Raw genomic sequence first — 24970 nt, 5'->3', positions numbered from 1 at the left:
AAGAACGAGCCGCCTCGGAAGAAGACGGCCGCTGCTGCTGAAACCACCGCCTTTCACAGCGCGGCAGCGGGCGATAAGGGGGGCAAGCGGTCACGTGAGCTTAGTGGCCAATCAGAGGAACCCGGAAACCGAACTGCGTTGTATTTGGCATAGACGCCTCCTGCGGTCCCACTTGCCGCCGCTGTGCGCCGTGTGCGTCCCTCAGCACCTGCATGGCCGTGTTGAAGCTGTCTTCTCTGGAGTCGCCCTGGAGGACAAGAACCACACCATGTGACCACCAGGGGGGGGGGGAGACAAGAACCACACCATGTGACCACCAGGGGGGGACAAGAACCACATCATGTGACCACCAGGGGGGGGGGGAGACAAGAACCACACCATGTGACCACCAGGGGGGGACAAGAACCACATCATGTGACCATCGGGGGGGGGGGGGGGGGACAAGAACCACACCATGTGACCACCAGGGGACGACAAGAACCACACCATGTGACCACCAGGGGGGGACAAGAACCACACCATGTGACCACCAGGGGGGGACGACAAGAACCACACCATGTGACCACCAGGGGGGGACAAGAACCACACTATGTGACCACCAGGGGGGGACAAGAACCACACCATGTGACCACCAGGGGGGGACAAGAACCACACTATGTGACCACCAGGGGGGGGGGGGGGACAAGAACCACACCATGTGACCACCAGGGGGGGGGGACAAGAACCACACTATGTGACCACCAGGGGGGGGGGGGGGACAAGAACCACACCATGTGACCACCAGGGGGGGGGGGGGACAAGAACCACACCATGTGACCACCAGGGGGGGACAAGAACCACACCATGTGACCACCAGGGGGGGACAAGAACCACACCATGTGACCACCAGGGGGGGACAAGAACCACACCATGTGACCACCAGGGGGGGGGGGGGGGGACAAGAACCACACCATGTGACCACCAGGGGGGGGGGGGGGGGGACAAGAACCACACCATGTGACCACCAGGGGGGGGGGGACAAGAACCACACTATGTGACCACCAGGGGGGGACAAGAACCACACCATGTGACCACCAGGGGGGGGGGACAAGAACCACACCATGTGACCTCCAGGGGGGGACAAGAACCACACCATGTGACCATCGGGGGGGGGGGGGGGGGGGGGGGAGACGAGAACCACACCATGTGACCACCAGGGGGGGACAAGAACCACACCATGTGACCACCAGGGGGGGGGGGACAAGAACCACACCATGTGACCACCAGGGGGGGACAAGAACCACACTATGTGACCACCAGGGGGGGACAAGAACCACACCATGTGACCACCAGGGGGGGACAAGAACCACACCATGTGACCACCAGGGGGGGGGGGGGGACAAGAACCACACTATGTGACCACCAGGGGGGGACAAGAACCACACCATGTGACCACCAGGGGGGGGGACAAGAACCACACCATGTGACCACCAGGGGGGGACAAGAACCACACCATGTGACCACCAGGGGGGGACAAGAACCACACTATGTGACCACCAGGGGGGGACAAGAACCACATCATGTGACCACCAGGGGGGGGGGGGGGACAAGAACCACACCATGTGACCACCAGGGGGGGACAAGAACCACACTATGTGACCACCAGGGGGGGGGGGGGGACAAGAACCACATCATGTGACCACCAGGGGGGGGGGGGACAAGAACCACACCATGTGACCACCAGGGGGGGACAAGAACCACACCATGTGACCACCAGGGGGGGACAAGAACCACACCATGTGACCACCAGGGGGGGGGGGGACAAGAACCACACCATGTGACCACCAGGGGGGGGGGGGGGGGACAAGAACCACACTATGTGACCACCAGGGGGGGACAAGAACCACACCATGTGACCACCAGGGGGGGACAAGAACCACACTATGTGACCACCAGGGGGGGACAAGAACCACACTATGTGACCACCAGGGGGGGACAAGAACCACACCATGTGACCACCAAGTCATGGATAACAATCTTTAACGTTTTATACATGCCTTGTGTGTTTTATGCCTCGTTTTTAATGTTTTTACCTTGTGGCCACGCTTTGGGATTTGGCTCCAAATGTAAAGCACACTAATTAAATGTATTAAGTGTGATGTAATTTCTCAAAGACGAGCTAAATTATATTGTATCCCTATATGTACCATATCCCTATTATTAAAAATAATAATCTAAGATGAAGTCCCTCCTGATGGTGTCGCCTGTGTATCAATAGATTCATCACACAGTTTCTGATAGTGTCGCCTGTGTTGTATCAATAGATTCATCACCGTTTCTGATGGTGTCGCCTGTGTATCAATAGATTCATCACCGTTTCTGATAGTGTTGCCTGTGTATCAATAGATTCATCACACCGTTTCTGATAGTGTCGCCTGTGTTGTATCAATAGATTCATCACACCGTTTCTGATAGTGTCGCCTGTGTTGTATCAATAGATTCATCACCGTTTCTGATAGTGTCGCCTGTGTTGTATCAATAGATTCATCACACCGTTTCTGATAGTGTTGCCTGTGTATCAATAGATTCATCACACCGTTTCTGATAGTGTCGCCTGTGTTGTATCAATAGATTCATCACACCGTTTCTGATAGTGTCGCCTGTGTTGTATCAATAGATTCATCACCGTTTCTGATGGTGTCGCCTGTGTATCAATAGATTCATCACCGTTTCTGATAGTGTTGCCTGTGTATCAATAGATTCATCACACCGTTTCTGATAGTGTCGCCTGTGTTGTATCAATAGATTCATCACACCGTTTCTGATAGTGTCGCCTGTGTTGTATCAATAGATTCATCACCGTTTCTGATAGTGTCGCCTGTGTTGTATCAATAGATTCATCACACCGTTTCTGATAGTGTTGCCTGTGTATCAATAGATTCATCACACCGTTTCTGATAGTGTCGCCTGTGTTGTATCAATAGATTCATCACACCGTTTCTGATAGTGTCGCCTGTGTTGTATCAATAGATTCATCACCGTTTCTGATGGTGTCGCCTGTGTATCAATAGATTCATCATCACACCGTTTCTATGGCAATGGACCAGCAGTCTAGACAGATGTGGTGATTTTGTGTCGGCCCAGTCTGTCTGGGATCCTGTTAAAGGCGACGCGGCGCTGGCTCTCTGTCTGCAGAACAAGATGGGAAGCAGCGTCTTTAGGAAGAAGAACTCACCAGTTTTAGGGGCATGGTGGACTGCTGTGTCTACTTAGCTTCAGATTGTACAGAAGCTCTACATTTGCATTAAGGCGCAGCGTGATTTTAAACGGTGAGTTGAATCGCTAGCTTGTTTATTGTTAGCTGGCTGGCTAACGAACCTAGCTTGCTCGACTTGCTATATGCCATATGTTTCATTCTGCTAACTGGATGAAGGTGCAGGTCTCGTCACATTGATTCCTAAGTTGTCAGGGTGAGAAATGCAGCGGCCTGACATGTTTATGATCAGAGTAACGTTAGACCTAGCTGCTCAAATACAATTTCATAATAATAGTCTTTTGTGGTGCTGTGTTTTCGGTTTGTTTGTTCCTGTCTACACACAAGGTCTAGAGATGTGGCCAGTCAAGGTGATATCCATCGTGTACCCATTCTGCAATCTGTTAAATAAAGTTTTCATTCATTCATACATTTATAGATGTAGCAGTACTGTCTATCTGTATGTTATGTATGTTATGATGATGAATTGAAAATGGGGGACCCTGATGTAAACAAGACTAAAGTCTTTCTCTGGTCTGCATCCCCTTAACAATTGTATTGAGCCGTACTGTATTGTACCCATTCTGCAAACTGGTAATAACGTTTTCAATCAATCCTATATCTCTTATCTAAGTTCCAACACCTCGTCATGGTCTTCACATGAATCACGTCCAACATCTGAAACATACGGTGATCATTGCCCTGCTTTCTGCAAATCCATCTTTAATGACGTGTGTATGAGGAAAGTGTTGAATCCCTCTGGCCAAACATCCTGAAACACGTTGATTGATTGAACATTTTATTAACAGATTGCAGAATGGGGTACAATACAGTATGGCTCAATACACACAATTGTTAAGGGGATGCAGACCAGAGAAAGACTTTCGTCTTGTTTACATCAGGGTCCCCCATTTTCAATTCATAACATTTATGACATACAGTACACGACATGGATATGCAGTACTGTTACATCCATTCCGAAGTCCAGTGGTTTAAGAGTTAAAGCCGCAGCGTGCCTATGAATCACATCACCATGGTCTAAAATGTATAAGAAAACAGCTTCAACAATCCTCTTTCTACTAATCATGGGAAAGCCGGATCTATTTCTGTACAGGAAGACTATTTTCTGTCGCAACTTGGAAGCAAGAATATTCATATGGAACATAAATGCAAATTTCTCGTTGAGCCACAAGCCAAGATATTCATACTCAGTGACTCAATATTAGAACCTCTTACAATGTACTTTATCATAATCAACATTTCTGGCTCTGGAGAACAACATAAATGTAGTTTTACTAGCATTGATGACTAATTTAAGATTGATAAAAGCGTCCATTGGGTTTATCTCTTTCTGGAGTGGAAACCCTTGCGAGCACGGGGCAGAACATGCTAACTCCACACAGAAAGGCCCGGGAGATACCCCACCTGGCAACCTGGTCCCCAAGCGGGAATCGAACCCAGGACCTTCTTGCTGTGTGGCGACAGTGTTAACCACCTCACCGCACCAACATTAAAAGAAAGCTGCAAATTCTCAGTGGCCAACTGAACAGTGTCAGCGATACAGAACACAATAGTATCGTCCGCATACAAATGGGCATGACAGTCATTCAAATAAGAAACAATATCATTCATATAAATAGTAAAAAGGACCCAGCACTGAACCTTGTGGCACACCTTTAGTTATGGACAAGAATTCAGATTGAGCAGATTTCACACACTGACGTCTAAAAGATGGATAATCCTGAAACTGAAACCATTCACATGCACCACTATCCATGCCAATACGGCGGCACGGTGGTGTAGTGGTTACATTTACATTTAGTCATTTAGCTGAACGCTTTTATCCAAAGCGACTTACAAGTTCTGTACGACAAGTCATCAGGAAGGGCACAACTCTATCAGCTGAGTAACAATGTTCATCAAAGTGTTGCGTGTTACAGTGTAGGTTAGTTTATTAGGACAAGTGCATGACAGTAAGGTTAGTTAGGGTTAGAGTTTTTTTTTTTTTTTTTTTTTTTTTTTTTTTTTAATTGTATTGGTTAACACTGTCGCCTCGCAGCAAGAAGGTCCAGGGTTCGATTCCCGCTTGGGGACCAGGTACCCAGGTGGGGTATCTCCCGGGCCTTTCTGTTTGCATGTCTCCCCGTGCTTGCAAGGGTTCCCCCCCCGATAAGAGAAACCCAATGGAAAAACATGCACAACAGACCGATGTCGCGTCCTTGACGAAGACGGGCAGGAGCACTTGGCGCATCGGCGACTGAGAAAAAAGACAATGCATGTGTGTGTGTGACGTGTATTCCTATGTGTGTGTGCGCCGCTCCCATTGCATGTCCCATGTCGTTGCATGCCGAATAAAGACCTCTAAAGAGGTCCTGCATTATATTATATTATACTAGATAACCTTTTTAAAAGCAGGTGATGATCAACTGTATCAAAGGCTTTTGGCAGATCTAGAGTAGACGACTGCTCTACCTCTCGAGCCACTGTCGCCCCCACATACGCCCAGATATACCGTATATGAAATTCATAGTTAAAGTGAATTTGTACTGGATGTATTTTTATACTGTATAACTAACCGTCTTAAGTCCTACATGTACAGAGGAGTTTCCTTGGATTAACACTCTCTCCCGTCCGTCTGTCCTGCCCAGATGCAGTCTCTGGACGCGGGCTGCAGCAGCTCGGGCTCTGACCCCTGCGTGGTCCAGGTGAGCTTCCCCAGCGCCCAGGCCTCCGTGCTGGACGGCCTGAACAGGCAGAGGGAGGAGGGCCGGCTCTGTGACCTCTCCATCCAGGTGCAGGGGCAGGTGTTCAAGGCCCACCGCTGCGTCCTGGCTGCCTCCTCGCCCTACTTCCACGACCAGGTGTGTGTGATTGATTGATTGATTGAAAACTTTAATTAACAGATTGCAGAATGGATACAGTACAGTACAACTCAATACACACAATTGTTAAGGGGATACAGACCAGAGAAAGTCTTTTGTCTTGTTTACATCAGGGTCCCCCATTTTCAATTCATCATAACATATATGACATACACAAGATACAGGTATATATAAAAATCTAATCTAATCATCTAATCTAATCGTGACATGTATGATATACATGACATACGGATATACAGTACTGTTATATTTGTGACATACAAGATATGCAAATATACAGTACTGTTAAACGGAGATCCTAACAGTAAATATATACATACGAGGGGGAGGGAAATGTACATTAGGAGGGGGTGTGTGTGGCACTGTGGCAGGGACCAGGTGTGTGTGTGTCAGGGTATCTGCGGGGTATTAAAAAGTCTGGAGAATTATTACATTCAGAATTCTTTCCTACATGCCCAGCTGTCAGGTGATTATATAATATAAAAGATTATGAAAAGTCTTTTTGCGGGGCTACCGGGAGCTTGGTGCGTCTGACGAGAGCTTGTGTGGAACGTGTGAGAATTAAAAAAGTACAGCTGCCAGTTGTTTGAGAGGACTAGGAGCTCATACCTCTTCAGACAGCAGGATAGGGTAGGCGGGGTGGGGGGGGGTAACTGTACATTGGATTATCGACTAAACCTAAGAAGAGGGTCTTGTGTATTATTGGGTTTAATAGGACATTTACTGTACATTGGAGGGGGTTGCGTTAGGACATTTACAGGGGCCAGTTTTCGAATTGCAGTCTCCCGTAGGTGCTCTTTGAGAGTGGTTTTGAAAGTGGGTAGTGATTCACATTCCTTTACAGCTGTGGGTGGGGCGTTCCACATTGATGTGGCATAATTGCAAAACGTGTTTAGTCCCTTGTTTGAGCCGAATCTGGGTTTAACATGATATGTGGAGCTCCCTCTGGTGTTGACAAAAACAACTAACCCTAACCCTAGGGATAGAAATAGGCCTAAGAATAAAATACGGTCCGGGATATACATTTCCTTTTTTTAATATTTTTTTCTACTTTTTCTCCCATTTTCTATTTTTCTCCCATCCCAATTTCGTATCGTCCAATTCTACCCTCCCCTGTCTCGAACGCTGTTAGGCCATGCCTCCCACTGCCCCGCTGCAATGTGGACGAAGCCTTGCATCACGCGTCCCCTCCGGTACTCGAGGAGGCAGCCGTCGCATCTTTTCACCTGCACAGCGCGATCTCTCAACGGCGAGGGTCTGCGTGGGAGGGACACGCCGCCCCCGTCGCTTCCTGATTCTGCTGCGCAGGCGCACCAACCGACCTGTAGGAGTCGCTGTCCACAACGTCCGATCCCCACCCACCAGCTTCCCACCCCCTAACACTGCCAATTGTATTAGTATGAACGACCAGCCAAGCTGGTAGCAATGCCGAGAGCTGGGCTCGAACCCAGCATCTCCTGCATTAGTGGCGAGCGCCTTGCCCACTGTGCCACTTAGCCGCCGGGATATACATTTCCTATGTTACATTCTAATATAAAATATAGAGTAAAAATATACAGTAAGTGTACATACCTCAAACAGTTTGTTATTAAAACAACAACAAGGGACCCAGCACTGAGGCGTGTTGAACAGACCAGACCTCAGCCAACGCAGGAAGCTCGGCCCCGGAAAAACTGTTTATCGGAAGGTCGATACGTCACGACTTAACAACCCCCTCCCACCCCTCTGCCCCCCCCCCCCCCCATATACACCCAGGTACTCTTAAAGAACATGTCCACGGTCTGCATCCCGGCCGTGATGGACCCGCTGGCCTTCGAGAGCGTGCTGAGCTGCGCCTACACCGGCCAGCTGCGGATGCTGCGGGACGACATCGTCAACTACCTGACCGTGGGCAGCGTGCTGCAGATGTGGCACATCGTGGACAAGTGCACCGAGCTGCTGAAGGAGGGCCGGGGGGCCGGGGCCCAGGGGGGCGGGGGCGGGGCCGGCGGCGCTGGGGGAGGAGCCAACCCTGGGTGCAGCAGCAGCAACAACACTGGGGGAGGCGGTGCGTCTATATATAGGGCTGTATATATTAATATTTACTGCATATATATTAGGGCTGTCAGTTTATCGCGTTAATTAGATTAATTAATTACACAGCAAATTATTGCGTTATTCAAATTAACGCAAAATTTTTAAAACAACTTTTTTTTATTTATTTTTTTTTAATCTCATTCATTCCATAAGAACGTAGAATAAACATTTACAGACTTTATTTTTTAAAACCATGCTAAAATTTACCAGACCTGAAAAATCTAAGCAAATGAATAAAGGGAAGATGATTAAACAGAAGGTTTTGTAGATACAGTACTGAATTCTGCCATCCGGTCACATGCAATTTGAAATATGATTATAGAATATAGAATATCAGGCCTAAAATGGTTATGCGATTAAAATGCGATTAACACATTGGCTGCCACGTAGTTTGCCACTCTCATGCCACTCTCTCCCACCACTCTGAGCCTATGGAGATGTTCACCTTCTTTGCAGGGCTATTACTTTTTAAATTGTATTGCTAAATTGACATTACTATGGCTCATTCAACATCGATTATCTATCGTTCAGGATGTAGGAACGTTATACTTTTTCATTCATAGATTCATACAAAAATACCGTCTAGAATATAAGTATGTTTTTATCGTTTTCTGCAGTAATTCCTAGAACGCTAGTTATAGGCCTAAACGCATAATATGGATTATCTATTGCAGTTTATTGGCGATACACGCTATATTAAAAAATCCAACTGTATACGATCCTAAACGTTATGACTCATCATGCGCGGATGAACGGGGGGGGGGGGGGGGGGGTCGTTTATAATTCCGTGATCGTCAGTAAATGCTTTATGTAGTATGGGTTGATTTATTGATAATTTGGTTTGTAAATAAAGAAATGTACAATCGCCTTGAAAATGACGTCAGCGTCCTCTTACCGTTCGCCGATGAGACTGGAGGAAAAAGATCCCACTTATTTGACGTTGATCGACTAGATCCATTTCCGGTTTGTATGGCGCAATAAACGCCCAAATCATATCGATTATTGAGTTGTGGCAGCGATCCATATACACGGATGTGTGTCTAGAGTCCCGCAACGATATGTGACTGCCGGACGAATTTCCGTTGTACGCCGTGGTTTGGCAGAATTCGCATGGACCTCAAACACGTTGTACGCCGTTTATGGCGGTGGATGTGTTAATTAGATGAATTAATTACAAAATCCTGACAGCACTAATATATATATATATATCTGTCGTCTACTCTAAGCCATCTTAGGTTGTCAAAGTGGGCAGGGGTGAGGTGGGTTTTTAGGAGTAAGGTCAAGCAGTAGTCTGACCAGTTTGTTTTGTGATGTTTGTAGCCTTGTTTGTGCTGCATGATGACCATACACGTGTCTGTGCCCCCCAGGGCCTGCAGCGGGTGGTGGTGGTGGTCAGGTGGCCCCCCAGCCCCTCAGCCGCTCGGCCCCCAGCGAGAGCCAGCAGTCCCCCAGCAGCACCAACTACTTCAGCCCCCGAGACGCCAGTGGCTTCGGAGGGGGAGGAGCCACGACCTCCGGCGCTCCGGGCGACACAGGCCTCAATAACACCCCGAGCTACTGCGCCCCGTCCGGAGGGGAGGAGGCCTTCCTTATTGAAGAGGAGGAGGAGGATGAGGAGGAGGAGGAGGTGCTGTACCACCAGAGGAAAGGACGAGGAGGAGGAGGAGGAGGAGGAGGAGGAGGGAGCGGAAGGAGGAAGAAGATGAACTTGGCGTCCGAGCTGGAGGCCGGGGTCAGCGACAGCTTTGGCGTTTCATCCTATCAGGTGAGGCCCTGCAGAATGTGTTTCATCCTATCAGGTCAGGCCCTGCAGAATGTGTTTCATCCTATCAGGTCAGGCCCTGCAGAATGTGTGTCATCCTATCAGGTCAGGCCCTGCAGAATGTGTGTCATCCTATCAGGTGAGGCCCTGCAGAATGTGTTTCATCCTATCAGGTCAGGCCCTGCAGAATGTGTGTCATCCTATCAGGTCAGGCCCTGCAGAATGTGTGTCATCCTATCAGGTCAGGCCCTGCAGAATGTGTTTCATCCTATCGGGTCAGGCCCTGCAGAATGTGTTTCATCCTATCGGGTCAGGCCCTGCAGAATGTGTGTCATCCTATCAGGTCAGGCCGCGTGTATCGCTTCCGCAACGGAATTCGGTTTCCGGGTTCCTCTGATTGGCCGTGACCCCCACGTGACCCGCCCCCCTATCCACCGCTCTGGCTCTGCCGCTGCCGCGCGTGGCAGACAGACAGAGCGAGCGGCCGCGGACTCGCTCGCTTCCTCAATTTATACGCATGGAAGTATTGACTGAATGAATGAATGAATGAATGAATGAATGAATGAAAACTTTATTTAACAGATTTCAGAATGGGTACAATACAGTACGGCTCAATACACACAATTGTTAAGGGATGCAGACCAGAGAAAGACGTTCGTCTTGTTTACATCAGGGTCCCCCATTTTCAATTCATATAGAACGACTACGCCGTAACAAATCATTAAAAAAATATACCGTTAACTGGAATATGTTGTGCCTTTACACATATGTTGGATTATGTAATTGGTTTGTCATGACAAACAAATAAAAAAATCGCGATTTACCCGCTGGCTACTACAACACACAGTGACTGCATGTAGTCACTGTGTGTTGATGTTGTAGCCAGCTCCTCCGCGGCAGGAATACTAAGCTCCCCCTTAAGCTCCAGGAGAGAGGGGAGAGGCTGAAAACCCGCAGTTCTTGCCCGCCTGATGGGAGCCGAATCCCCGCATCCGATTTGTCTGATGAATACCCCCAACTGAGCTCTGGCTCTGACTACATGCAGTCACTGAGTGTTGTGTTGTTGTAGTAGCCAGCGGGTAAATCGCGATTTTTTTAATTTGTTTGTCATGACAAACCAATTACATAATCCAACATATGTGTAAAGGCACAACATATTCCAGTTAACGGTATATTTTTTTAATGATTTGTTATGGCGTAGTCGTTCGATATGAATTGAAAATGGGGGATTGATTGATTGATTGAAAAGTTTATTAACAGATTGCAGAATGGGTACAGTACAGCTCAATACATACAATTGTTAAGGGGATGCAGACCAGAGAAAGACTTTCGTCTTGTTTACATCAGGGTCCCCCATTTTAAATTTATCATAACATATATGACATACATGACATACAGATAGACAGTACTGCTACATCTATACATTTATGACATATCAGATTTGCAAATACAGTACTGTTTGTGATACAAAAGTGTCCAGAAAAAGAGTGTATATACATTTGACGTAGAAACTGTACATTGGAGGAGGTTGGGTGGGTGGGTGGGGGCTGTACATTGGAGGTGGGGGGGGGGGGGGGGGGTTGGGGGACACACACATTGTACACTGTACATTGGAATACTGACAAAGCCATACTTGGTCATTTACTGTACAACTAGGTTAGGACATTTGTAGGGGCCAGTTTCGAATTGCAGTCTCCCGTAGGTGTTTTTTGAGAGTGTTTTTGAAAGTGGGTAGTGATTCACATTCCTTTACAGCTTTGGGTAGGGCGTTCCACATTGATGTGGCATAATTGCGAAACGTGTTTAGTCCCTTGTTTGAGCCGAATCTGGGTTTAACATGATTTGTGGAGCTCCCTCTGGTGTTGTGATCGTGGTATTCACTGACCTTTGGGAAGTATTTTGTACATGGGTACCTTGGTCGCGTCTATATTTATCCCAGCCGAAGAGTGCGTTGCGTTTCTCTGATTGGCCATGACGCCCATGTGACCGCGGCAGCGCGAGAGAGCGGCAGGGCGGAAATAGGCTGCATCCTCCACGTCAAGAAAGACAGACAGGCATTCTCTGCGACAAACCTTAACCTTAACCAACTCCGAAATAATGCCTAACCTTAACCCTAACCTTAACCAACTCCGAAAGAATGCCTAACCTTAACCCTAACCTTAACTTAACCCTAACCTTAACCAACTCCGAAATAATGCCTAACCTTAACCCTAACCTTAACTTAACCCTAACCTTAACCAACTCCGAAATAATGCCTAACCTTAACCCTAACCCTAACCTTAACTTAACCCTAACCTTAACCAACTCCGAAAGAATGCCTAAACTTAACCAGCGAAAGAATGCACGTTTATAGCGAGAGATGATAAACGTAAAAAAGAAAAGAAAAAAAAATGTAAGTGATTCGAACTTGTGACCAACCGCACCGCAGGCTCCACAGCACGGCGGCGTACCAGGTGAGCTAAGCGTTGATGGAAAAACAGCGGGGATTACGGCTACATAATGCCGCAAGCTCTGCCGCTCTGCCGCTGCTGCGGGGCGCGTCGCAGCCAATCAGGGAAAACGCGGAAGCACTCGGCAGCACTCTTCGGCTCCGATTAAAGAATAGGCACCTTGGTCGCATAGTGTATCTTGTAGACCAGGCCCATTGCAAGTTGCTGTACTCTGTCATCTACTCTAAGCCATCCTAGGTTGTCAAAGTGGGCAGGGGTGAGGTGGGTTCTAGGAGTCAGGTCAAGCAGTAGTCTGACTAGCTTGTTTTGAGATGTTTGTAATTTGTTTTTTAGTGCCTTTGAGGTGCTTTGGTACCATGAGGTGCAGGCATAGTCATAGTACCCTTGAATGAGTGCTCCTGCTAGAGTCTTCAGGATATTCTTGTTTACCAGAGAGGAGATCCGGTACAAGAATCGAGTTCGTTGGTTGACTTTTTTTATTACATTGGATGCCATTTTGTCACAGGAAAGATTAGCCTCTAGGATGGAACCCAGGTAGGTAATTTCATCTTTCCTTGTGACAATATTGTCACCCACTGTAACCGAGAAGCCGTCGGTCTTGCTGAGTTTGTTATTTGAACCGAAGAGAATGGACTCTGTTTTGCCCATGTGTAATGATAGTTTGTTGTCGGCGAGCCATATGCAGATTCTGCCTAGTTCCGAGCTGAGGGCTTTTTCAACCTGTTCTTGTCAGAGACCAGCAGGGCTGAGTCATCCGCAAACAGGAACAAGTTGCAGTCACAAGCTGACTACATGTCATTTGCATAAATTAGGAATAGTAGCGGTCCTAGTATGCTTCCTTGTGGAACACCACAGCTCACTGTGAGGGGGGGGGATAGGGTACCATTTACCTCCACCATCTGTTCTCTCCCCTCCAGGTAGGATTGTATCCAGCTCACTGATAGACTATCAAAACCAATTGCTTTTAGCTTGTCAATCAGAATGGTGTGATTGACAGTGTCGAAGGCCTTTTGTAGGTCCAGCATGACCATGCCGCAGTATTTGCCCGCGTCCACCTCTTGTTTGATGTGGTCGTTCAAATAGAGAAGGCATGTGTCAGTGGAGTGGGATGTTCTGAAGCCAGATTGGAATTCGTAGATTAGATTTTTTTCCGCGAGGTACTTTTCGATCTGTTCGTATACTATTTTTTCCATGACTTTCGAGATGGATGTAAGGATAGAAACAAGACGAACGCCTTTCTCAGGTCTGCATCCCCTTAACAATTGTGTGTATTGAGCCGTACTGTATTGTACCTATTCTGCAATCTGTTAAATAAAGTTTTCATTCATTCATTCAGTCAATACTTCCATGCGTATAAATTGAGGAAGCGAGCGAGTCCGCGGCCGCTCGCTCTGTCTGCCGCTCGCGGCAGCGGCAGAGCCAGAGCGGTGGATAGGGGGGCGGGTCACGTGGGGGTCGCGGCCAATCAGAGGAACCCGGAAACCGAATTCCGTTGCGGAAGCGATACACGCGGTCAGGCCCTTCATCCTATCGGGTCGCGTGAATCCTTTCGGCAACTGGCTTGTCCTTCCGCGTTCCCGTTGTCCCCTTGTCCTTCCGCGTTCCCGTTTTGCACTCTGATTGGCCAGGTCATGTGACATGTGCGCCAATCGTGGGACGGCAAGTTTTTGCACGGTTAAGCTTAGGCACTCTTTCGAAGTTGGTTAAGGTTAGAGTTTGTCTTAGAGCATGGCGATAGAACGCCAGATAGTTTAGACAGTTCGACGCGGAAATGGGTCGTCACGCTATTGGGCTCACATGTCACATGACCTGGCCAATCAGAGCGCAAAACGGGAGCGCGGAAGGACAAGCCAGTTGCCGAAAGGATACACGCTATCGGGTCAGGCCCTGCAGAATGTGTGTCATCCTATCAGGTCAGGCCCTGCAGAATGTGTGTCATCCTATCAGGTCAGGCCCTGCAGAATGTGTGTCATCCTATCAGGTCAGGCCCTGCAGAATGTGTGTCATCCTATCAGGTGAGGCCCTGCAGAATGTGTGTCATCCTATCAGGTCAGGCCCTGCAGAATGTGTTTCATCCTATCAGGTCAGGCCCTGCAGAATGTGTGTCATCCTATCAGGTGAGGCCCTGCAGAATGTGTGTCATCCTATCAGGTCAGGCCCTGCAGAATGTGTTTCATCCTATCAGGTCAGGCCCTGCAGAATGTGTGTCATCCTATCAGGTCAGGCCCTGCAGAATGTGTCATCCTATCAGGTGAGGCCCTGCAGAATGTCTTAACACTCAGTTTATTATCGAAAAGAAACGCCTCTCATATTGATCTGTTGAATAACGCTGAATGACTTAAGTATTAATATCAAATATATGATAATGTATCCATTAATGACTATAATAGATTTGCTTCGATTGTATTGTCATCATACAGCACAACAAGAGGAAGTTTGGCATCCAACCAGAGTGCAAATGTAACAGTAAAGTGCAATAATAATATACAGGTGATTAAACTGGATATAAAATATATAAATTAGTACTACTGAGTAATAGTGCTAATCAGATGTATGTACAGAGTTGTTGTATTAATATGTACAGTGATACAGGTATAAATAAAGACACTGGTAGTAAGTCATACTGGCCAGCAGCGTAACTAGTAAGAGTAGGTAAGGGATATGTACAGATATAGATATAGTATCTACAGATATGTAAAAAGGATTATATGCAGGTATGTACAGACAGATGTGGATATATATATATATGGTAAGAATAAATATATATATATATATACAGTATATACAGCATTATTGTACATGCCATCATACAGAGTTATATGGGTTATATGCAGGTGTATAAGTAGGTATATAGAAGGATTATATGCAGGTATATTATTTCAAACTGATATGGATATAATATATATAATTTATATATATACACTAAATATATACAGCACTATTGTACATGCTATCATGTGTTATATGGGACTAGTATAAGGTAGGTAGTTGTGGTTTCTATGGTTACAGTGTAGTAGTGAAAGCTGATGACGCCCAGTGTTAATTTTGTCAACGAAAATGATGACTAGTAAATATGATCGTCAACGAAGCTTTTCCCCCTGACTAAATCTAGACTAAAACAAAAAAGACAAAATCGAGACTAAAACTGACTAAGACTAAAATGCTCAGACCTGTAGTTGACTAAAACTGACTAAACTCAAAATAAACGAAGGTGACTAAATATGATGAAAACGAAAAAGGAGCATTTGACACATGACTAAGACTAAAATTAAAATGGCTGACAAAATTAACACTATTGTCCAAACAAGCCCCGGCCGGTCTGTATCACACATTTTGGTCATGTCCTGGCCTAGCAGCTTTCTGGTCCTCCATATTTGAGCTCTACTCAGACCGTGCAGGTCGGGTACTTGAACCATGTCATTTACTGGGATTTTTTTGGTGTCTTTTCTGAGGATTCACATCTACCAAAAGCACAATTGAACTGTATTGCTTACTTCCTCCCTCCTAGCAAGGCGTCTCATTCTTCTGAACTGGGAAAACGATCGCCCTCCCTCATTCGGCAGGTGGATTTGTGACGTTACTATATGTATCATTTAAAAGTGGAAAAGATCAAATATACATTGCGGGGATCAAGTGGAAAGTTTGATGTGGTGCGGCAGCCCTTTATCTCTTATGTGGAGCGGTTGACTACGTCTCTCACCTCCTGAAACAAGGACACTGTATAGGAACGACTCTGTAACATGAAGTGCTCTGTGAACTTTTTATTTTATTATTTTTTATTTGATATTTTGGTGTTTTGTTTTTGTTTTGTTTATATGCGTATGTTTGTTACGTCTGTATTGTCTACTGTAATGCCTAAAAAAACTAATAAAAACACATTGACTAAAAAACAGATTTAACACTATTGCCGCCCCCCCCCCCACCAGGACGGGGAGAAGCGCCCGGCCGCCTACAGCCAGCCCAGCATGGTGCCGCGCCGGCAGTGGGTGGTGGTGAAGACGGAGGAGCCGCCGCAGGACGACGACCTCATCGTGGTCTCCGGAGGGGAGGAGGAGGGGGGCGAGGAGGACGAGGACGAGGAGGAGGACGAGGACGAGGACCACAAGCAGATGGAGATGATCCGGGCGCGGAGCAGCTTCAACATCTCCAACGTCCGGAGCCTGTCCAGTGGTGACCTGGCGGCCCGGGCCGACGCCCACATGGACACGCAGGTTCGAGACCCCTTTTCATTTAGCAATTAGTGTGGTCACTCTTAGAGTCTATGTTATTTATTAGTGTGGTGAAGCCAGCCTCACTCTTAGAATCTATATTATTTATTAGTGTGGTGAAGCCAGCCTCACTCTTAGAGTCTATGTTATTTATTAGTGTGGTGAAGCCAGCCTCACTCTTAGAGTCTATGTTATTTATTAGTGTGGTGAAGCCAGCCTCACTCTTAGAATCTATATTATTTATTAGTGTGGTGAAGCCAGCCTCACTCTTAGAATCTATATTATTTATTAGTGTGGTGAAGCCAGCCTCACTCTTAGAGTCTATGTTATTTATTAGTGTGGTGAAGCCAGCCTCACTCTTAGAATCTATATTATTTATTAGTGTGGTGAAGCCAGCCTCACTCTTAGAGTCTATATTATTTATTAGTGTGGTGAAGCCAGCCTCACTCTTAGAATCTATATTATTTATTAGTGTGGTGAAGCCAGCCTCACTCTTAGAATCTATATTATTTATTAGTGTGGTGAAGCCAGCCTCACTCTTAGAATCTATATTATTTATTAGTGTGGTGAAGCCAGCCTCACTCTTAGAGTCTGTTATTTATTAGTGTGGTGAAGCCAGCCTCACTCTTAGAATCTATGTTATTTATTAGTGTGGTGAAGCCAGCCTCACTCTTATAATCTATGTTATTTATTAGTGTGGTGAAGCCAGCCTCACTATTAGAATCTATGTTATTTATTAGTGTGGTGAAGCCAGCCTCACTCTTAGAGTCTGTTATTTATTAGTGTGGTGAAGCCAGCCTCACTCTTAGAGTCTGTTATTTATTAGTGTGGTGAAGCCAGCCTCACTCTTAGAATCTATGTTATTTATTAGTGTGGTGAAGCCAGCCTCACTCTTAGAGTCTGTTATTTATTAGTGTGGTGAAGCCAGCCTCACTCTTAGAATCTATGTTATTTATTAGTGTGGTGAAGCCAGCCTCACTCTTAGAATCTACGTTATTTATTAGTAGGGCTGACCTCGACTAGTCGAATAGTCGACTAACTGATCGAAAGGAGCCGTAGTCGACTGCCAACCTCTTAGCAAAAAAAACAAAATAAAATAAAAAGTTATATATTTTTAAATTTTTATATATCATTCTTTCCAAAAGCAAAGAGGGCTAGAAGCGTGGCTAACGCTAATGGCTCGCATACCAGAGGCTAACTGTCTAAGAAAACAGGCACAGAGGCACTGAAAGAGGATTTCCCCGTCTAATGAACACACAGACTAGACAAATATCAAGATGTATCCATCAGTGGACCAATTGCATGCTTTCGCAGAGGACAAGAAGCCTTCAGTCGACTCCTTTAGACATTAAGCACCCCCACAGCCCAAATGGAATGATAAAAAAAAAAGAATAATAATATTATAATTTATACAACAGGTAGGTCCGACCACGCATTGTGATTGGTCGAGAGCGTTCTAAGCCGTGAGTATATTCATGATGCACTCACGGTTAAATCACCATGAATATACCACTGCGCTGGCTTTAGAATGTTGTAGAAAGTTTCAACTGCCAAACGGTAACTAACTGCAAAACGGTAACTCGACTATCAACATGACCAACTCCGCCGACAATATTACGTTTGATTTAACGTACCCGTTAACAATAAACAAGTGGATAGAAATAGATGACTGGCCTATCTAACGGTAATAATAAAAACAGCATTATTAGACATGTCAATCCATCGAAAGAGGAGCTACGTTACATTTGATTTAATGTATCTGTAACTGAGGGGTTACAAAACCCTGACTGTATTAAAGATTGTGATAGATTAAACCACTGCTAATTATTATTATTACTTGCCAGAAAGTACAGTTATAATATGGCAGACACTCAGAATAAGACGGCACGGTGACAAAGAAATATCATTGATAGTATTTATTATTATGCAGTAATTGTACAGAATGGGAATTAAGGGTCGCGCTTGTATGGCGAAGAATATGAATAAAGTCAGTCAGTAGCAAAGTCAGTTGGAATGAATAATTCCTAAACTGGGATACTAGACTAAACGCCGCCTGGCGTGGGATGGCACTATAGGGGCAAACGATGGTACCGCTGGAGACAGGGGGTATCCTCCCAGAGATGTAAGCTCTGGAGGAAGGAAGAATGTTCGGATACTCAGTCTGTTCACTTGAAGAAAGGGGGTTCTCGTACGGAATCCAGTCCTTATAATCCAAATGCTCAGCAGCAAAGCAATAGCTGTAATCCAATTGCTCGATAGCAATGACGATAGCCAGCTAGCTTCGGTCCTCGAAGCTAGCCCGAGGTAAGATCTTCAAGGTGGTTAAATCCAAACGACAGTGGGTATTAACGAGGCTCTTCTCCACGGTAGTACGTTCCACAATCCCTATAATCCAACCAATACTGGTTCTGCAATCGCCGCCGTAGGTTCCAATATGCACATGTCCAGTAGTTCCACGACTAGGCCCTCCTCGTGTACTGGCACTAATTACTAAGTCCACGCACACTTGCTAATGTTTCACTAGTTACTAAACGAACGAACTGCTTGTAATGCTACATACCGAACGAACTGCTGTAACACGATTCACACTAAATGACGACTCTTTACTTCACATTAAGCTAAGTCGAACTTGACGTTACTGCATTAACTCTGACACTTTTACTATTCACTTCGCACGTTAGGTTCACAACACTCTGTTTAGACTAACTGCTTCACACTACATTAGAATCACACTACTGCTGCTGCGCCTTCCACGATATATATACTTAAGTGGCTTTCTAGTGCCAAGCCTCAGCTCTCGTCTCGAATCAATTCGCCGGCACCAGGCATGTTCCAACATGCCCAGACTCGCCTTTGAACCTGACTTCAGGGGCGCGTTGCCTGGCGCCGAGAACGTCAAGGGCATTATCCAATGAGGAAAGTGAATATTACCAGGATTCAAACGCAGGCTTAAAGGGATATAGCTTATATATATAAATAATATACAAGGTATATAAAACAATAAAAACGTATTCTCAGCTTTAATCTGGCCCTTCACAACAGTATCCGTTAACTATAAACAAGTTGATATAGAGGATCAGCACCTCGGACAGTTCCGGGAGTTGGGCCAGTTCAATGTCCAGGCTGTGACTTGGTGATGTTGAAGGCTTTTCTGCAGTGCGTCTAGCTCCTTTCGATGGATTGGCATGTCTAATAATGCTGTTTTTTTTTGATCCACTTTTTCTCCCATTTTCTATATTTTCTCCCATCCCAATTTCGTATCATCCAATTCAACCCTCCCCTGTCACGAACGCTGTTTCTTGCCTCCCACAAGCCGGCTGCAATGTGGACTAAGTCATACATAGCACAAGTCCCCTCCGGTACTTGAGGTAACAGCAGTCGCATCTTTTCACCTGCGCAGCTCGATCTCTCAGTGGTGAGGTGTAACGTGTGGGAGGCTCACGCTGCCCCCGACACTTCCTGATTCCACTGCGCAGGCGCACCAACCGACCTGTAGGAGTCGCTGTCCACAACGCCCGATCCCCCCCCATCAGTTTCCCACCCCCTAATACGGCCAATGTGTATTAGTACGGACGACCAGCTAAACTGAAAGCAAATGTGGAGCGCTGGGCTCGAACAGGCGAGCCCAGCGTCTCCAGATTTCGTGGCGAGCGCCTTGCCCACTACGCCACGTAGCCGCCCTCTAATAATTCTGTTTTTATTATTACTGTTAAATTAGATTAGATTAGATTCACTTTATTGTCATTACACAGTACAAGACAGTGCAACGAGATTGTGTACATCCAAACCAGCGATATAAGACACATAAATAAAACTGTACAGTAAAGTGCAATGTTTAGCACAATGTGCAATGGTGAGAATAAAAAATAATTATAAAAATAATCATTAAAATAAAGTCTACATAAGCTATGACTATATACACAGGTATACAGTGGGCTACATAGAGTTTTGATTCAGAAGTCTGACAGCTGAGGGGAAGAAACTATTCGTGGTCCTGTTGGTTCTGCCTGGGAGGCTGCGCTAGCGTGCCCCAGAGCGAATACCCCGCAGGCGGGTGAACAGTCCATGTTTGGGGTGAGAAGCGTCTTTGATGATGTTCCGTGCTCTCCGTGAGCACCGCTTCTCATAGATTGATGAGATGGGGGGGAGTGTGGGGTCTTGGTGATGCGTTGGGCTATTTTCACTACCCTCTGCAGTGATTTCCGGTCCTTAACGGTGCAGTTGCCGTACCAGACTGAGATGCAGGTGGTGAGGATGCTCTCAATCGTACAGCGATAAAAGTTCGCTAGCACGGGAGGGGGTAGGTGCGGGTAGGTGGAGTTTGGCCAACTTCCTCAGGATGTATGGCATGTCTAATAATGCTGTTTTTATTATTACCGTTAGGTGTAGGCCCGTCCTCTATATCCACTAGTTAACGGGTACGTTAAATTAGACTAATACGTCATTCGTTTGCGGTCTAATAATGCTGTTTTTATTATTACCCTTAGATGTAGGCACGTCCTCTATCTATCCACTCGTATAGTTAACGGGTACGTTAAATTAGATATCAATCTGTTAATAAAGTTTTCAATCAATCAATCAAACCTCACATTGTTAAACTGGGCATACGTCAACCAAAGTCCTGTCACAGCCGCGGCCCAATCTCCGAAAACGTTGGAGCAAATTTCCAAACAAGCGTTATTTGGACGAACTGACTACATTATTTGGTACATTCTCACTTGATTTTTATAATAATAATAGAAATAATGGTCCTAGGTCGTACATTGAAACAGCGTTCCACCTGGGTAAATAGGTGGTCAGACCTACCTGTTGTATAAATTAGAATAATACGTCATTCGTTTGCGTTGCCAAGCTTGTTGATAGCTTACTCCATTTGAAATTCCATAGCAATGATACATCTTTAGGAACAATTTTTCTACGCCAAGTTCACTGAAATCAATATAAAAGACCCTAGAATTGTCTGTATTAATCCTATATTTGTCCTGACGGTGCAACTTGCTGTATAAAAGCAATAATACACTCGAACCAGTGGAATATCAGGAATATTGACACTCTGATATCCCACTGGTTCTCGTGTATTATTGCTTAAATATATATTTTTGTATTCAGACTATCTGCAAGTTTTGGCCAATCAAGTCGACTATACAAATCCTTAGTCGGGACAGGCCTATTTATTAGTGTGGTGACCTGGCCTGACTCTTAGAATCCACATTATTTATTTATTATTACGCCAATCTTTGTTTCACTACTCCTCCCAGAGCTCTCGCACCATACACACACATGTAAGGTGTCAAAACGACCGGCTTGCTCCAACTCCAGTTGCTATTACCTTTTGGAAAGATTCACCGCACGGTTTGGGTAAACATTGACTCTAAACGGTCCATAGGAATTTTTAGTTTTACCATCACCTTTTGTAAATTGCGACAGTGGTCTCAGTTTTGGACATAGATGTAAAAATAACGACTGTTATGGGCGGCCGGGTAGCGCAGCGGACTAAGCGCATGTCTACCACCGCAGAGACAGTGGGATCGAATCCAGCTGCGGTACCTCCGGCTTGGTCGGCCGTCCATACTGGCACAATTGGCAGTGTCAGCGGGTGGGAAAGCCGGTGGGATGGGTCCTGGTCGGCGACTCCTACAGTTCGGTCGGGGCGCCTGCACAGCGAGGGAAGGATCTGGGGGAGGTAGTGCGATCCTTCCACACGTTACACTCCCCCAGTGAGAGTCCGCGCTGCCAGGTGAAAAGAAGCGGTGGGCTGGGTACACATGTGTCGGAGGAAGCATGTGATAGTCTCCGCCCTCCCAGACCGACGGTAGGGGGTAGAGTGCGCAACGACCAGGAAGGGGATTGGGAATTGGCATAACGACTAACATTGGGATGGGAGAAAAACGGGGAAAAAAGGGGGGAAAAGATACAAAATAAAATAAAACGACTTATTAATAAATTAATAAATGGAATTGGTCATTTCTATCTCAATTTATGGCCATTTCTTTGACAGTCACGCTCCACGTACACACTAATGTATGTGGACTCTCCAATCTAGCTGAAATTTGAAATCACAATTGTCGACTGAATTACACATAATCGCACGTAACCCTTCATCAACTTCCAGAAGTACTCCTATTCAAAGATCTAAGCTTTATATATTTATATTTGGAACCGTTTGTCGTCGAGACTCGGATCAATAAAGAATATCTCATGTTATCTTCCGTCTTCCCTCCACCTCTCTGCCCAGGTGGACTACTGCCAGTCTTCAGAGGACTACCTCAAGTTTGAGAGCAGCCTGATGGACCAGACTCTGGCCCATCACCTCCACGACAGCAGCGGCTCTAACCGGGCCGGGTCGTCCCTGCTGGGCCCGGCCCAGTCCTCCTCGGCCCGCCTCTTCCCCCTGGACATGCAGGGGAACCAGATCCTGCTCTACAGCCAGGGACTGTCCATGGACCCTTCGCCCCTGGGTCTGACGGGCGGGGGCCTGGAGCATGGGGCGGCGGGGGGCGGGGGCGGCCTGGGCGCGGACGGGATGGACGGCGCCGGGGGGATGGGCGGCGGCGGCGGGGGGGCGGGCGGCAGAGTGTTCATGTGCCACTGCGGCAAGACGTTCACCCACAAGAGCATGCGGGACCGACACATCAACATGCACCTGGACCTGCGGCCCTTCCACTGCCCCGTCTGCGCCAAGAAGTTCAAGATGAAGCACCACCTGACGGAGCACATGAAGACGCACACGGGCCTGAAGCCCTACGACTGCGGCGGCTGCGGCAAGAAGTTCATGTGGCGCGACAGCTTCATGAGGCACCGCTCCCACTGCGAGAGGCGCGGCGGGGCGGGGGGCGGGGAGGGGGGCGAGGGAGGAGGGAGGAGAGAGGATCTGATGTCCTCCTCCTCCCCCCACCTCCTCCTCTCGCCGGGCGAGGGCAGCGCTGCAGGGAGGGGCCTGATGTCCGTGTTGTCTCCGCATCATCCCGGCCTGTCGCCCCAGCAGCATCACGGCGGCGGTCACGGTAACGGCTCCGGTGCTTTGACCCCGGCTTCCTCCACGGGGCTCCTGGGGGTCGGGGGTCAGGGCGGGGGTCAGGGGGCCGGGATGTTCGGGGGGGCGGGTCGGGGTGCGTGCGAGGAGGACGTGTGTGAGGTCACTAACGACGGCGGCGTGACTTAAAACCAAAGTGTGGAGCAGAAGCTGAGTTTACAGGGAAGCTGTTCTGAGCTGGAGGCTGAAAACACTGAGGGCGGGATCCACAAAGGGTTTGCGTGGCTTTTTTCCGACGGAAAGCTCGCAAAGACGGAGCAGAATCCGCGTGCAAACCCCGCGCAGTTAATAACCCATTGAAACCGGGAAACACATTTGTGTGTATATGCAGGCTATATAATGCATTATTAGCAGGCGTTTTAGGTCTAAATGGGTTAAGGGTGCAATTCCCACCGCGTAATCCATCCTTAGTGGATCCCGCCCTGAGTCTACAGGGAAACTGTTCTGAGCTGGACGCTGAAAACACCTCATCTGTGATTTCAGCCCCTGAGAGAACATTCACCTCTGGATGACGTGGCCTAACTGAGGGACCAGTGTCTCTTCCGAGTGACGGACCTATCTCAAACTCCTCCCCTTTACTTCATCCTCCCAATCACGACGGTTGCTTCCCCCCCCCCCCCCCCCCCCCCCCCCCGGGACGGAAAGCGTTTGAGATGGCCGGGTCACGGGCGGGACGCTGTGTGTGTCTTCGGAGAGGAAAAACCAAAAATGAACGACGGCGCCTTCACCTGCAGTCTGTGATGGAGCCTCCTTCACCTGCAGTCTGTGACGGAGCCTCCTTCACCTGCAGTCTGTGACGGAGCCTCCTTCACCTGCAGTCTGTGACGGAGCCTCCTTCACCTGCAGTCTGTGACAGAGCCTCCTTCACCTGCAGTCTGTGACGGCGCCTCCTTCACCTGCAGTCTGTGACGGAGCCTCCTTCACCTGCAGTCTGTGACAGCGCTGTGATTCTACTGCAGTATTTGTACACAGTGACGTAAAGCCTTCTCCTGCCTCCGTGTTCAATATTAACCAATTCACTGCCATGCGTCACATGGTGACCGTGGTGCTGGTTCTGCCTGGAACCCCACTAAAGCCCCACTCTTCGATCCCACTAAAGCCCCACTCCTGGATGCGTCAATACTTTACCAACGGATTTCCAGTTCCGCGTGCGCGTTCTGCGATCTGATTGGCCACTGACGTTTCTGGTCGTGTGACATGTGCGGCCAATCGTGTGACGCCTGTTTCTTTCACTGGTTAAGCTTAGGCACTCATTCGAAGTTGGTTAAGGTTAGAGTTTGTCTTAGAGCAGGGCGATAGAACGCCAGCCCTGATTCCAAACTCTAAC

General features: G+C 47.2%; 1 protein-coding gene across 1 annotated transcript; it reads left to right on the top strand.

The window, feature by feature from the left end:
• Positions 1-3216: 3216 nt before the first annotated feature.
• zbtb22b (zinc finger and BTB domain containing 22b) lies at positions 3217-23772 on the top strand (the record flags this gene model as incomplete). The annotated part of the gene is made up of 6 exons (XM_084327042.1): positions 3217-3308; positions 5881-6093; positions 7870-8161; positions 9558-9955; positions 16329-16613; positions 22846-23772. Exons 2-6 carry the CDS (start codon positions 5881-5883, stop codon positions 23770-23772), a joined length of 2115 nt encoding a protein of 704 aa, XP_084183168.1. The 5' UTR covers positions 3217-3308.
• Positions 23773-24970: the final 1198 nt, after the last annotated feature.

The sequence above is a fragment of the Notolepis coatsorum genome (genome assembly GCF_963971535.1).
Source record: "Notolepis coatsorum genome assembly, chromosome: 13".
Taxonomy (NCBI): Eukaryota; Metazoa; Chordata; class Actinopteri; order Aulopiformes; family Paralepididae; genus Notolepis; species Notolepis coatsorum.
Note: the sequence above shows the minus strand (reverse complement) of the source record. Positions and strands in the feature narration are given on the sequence as shown.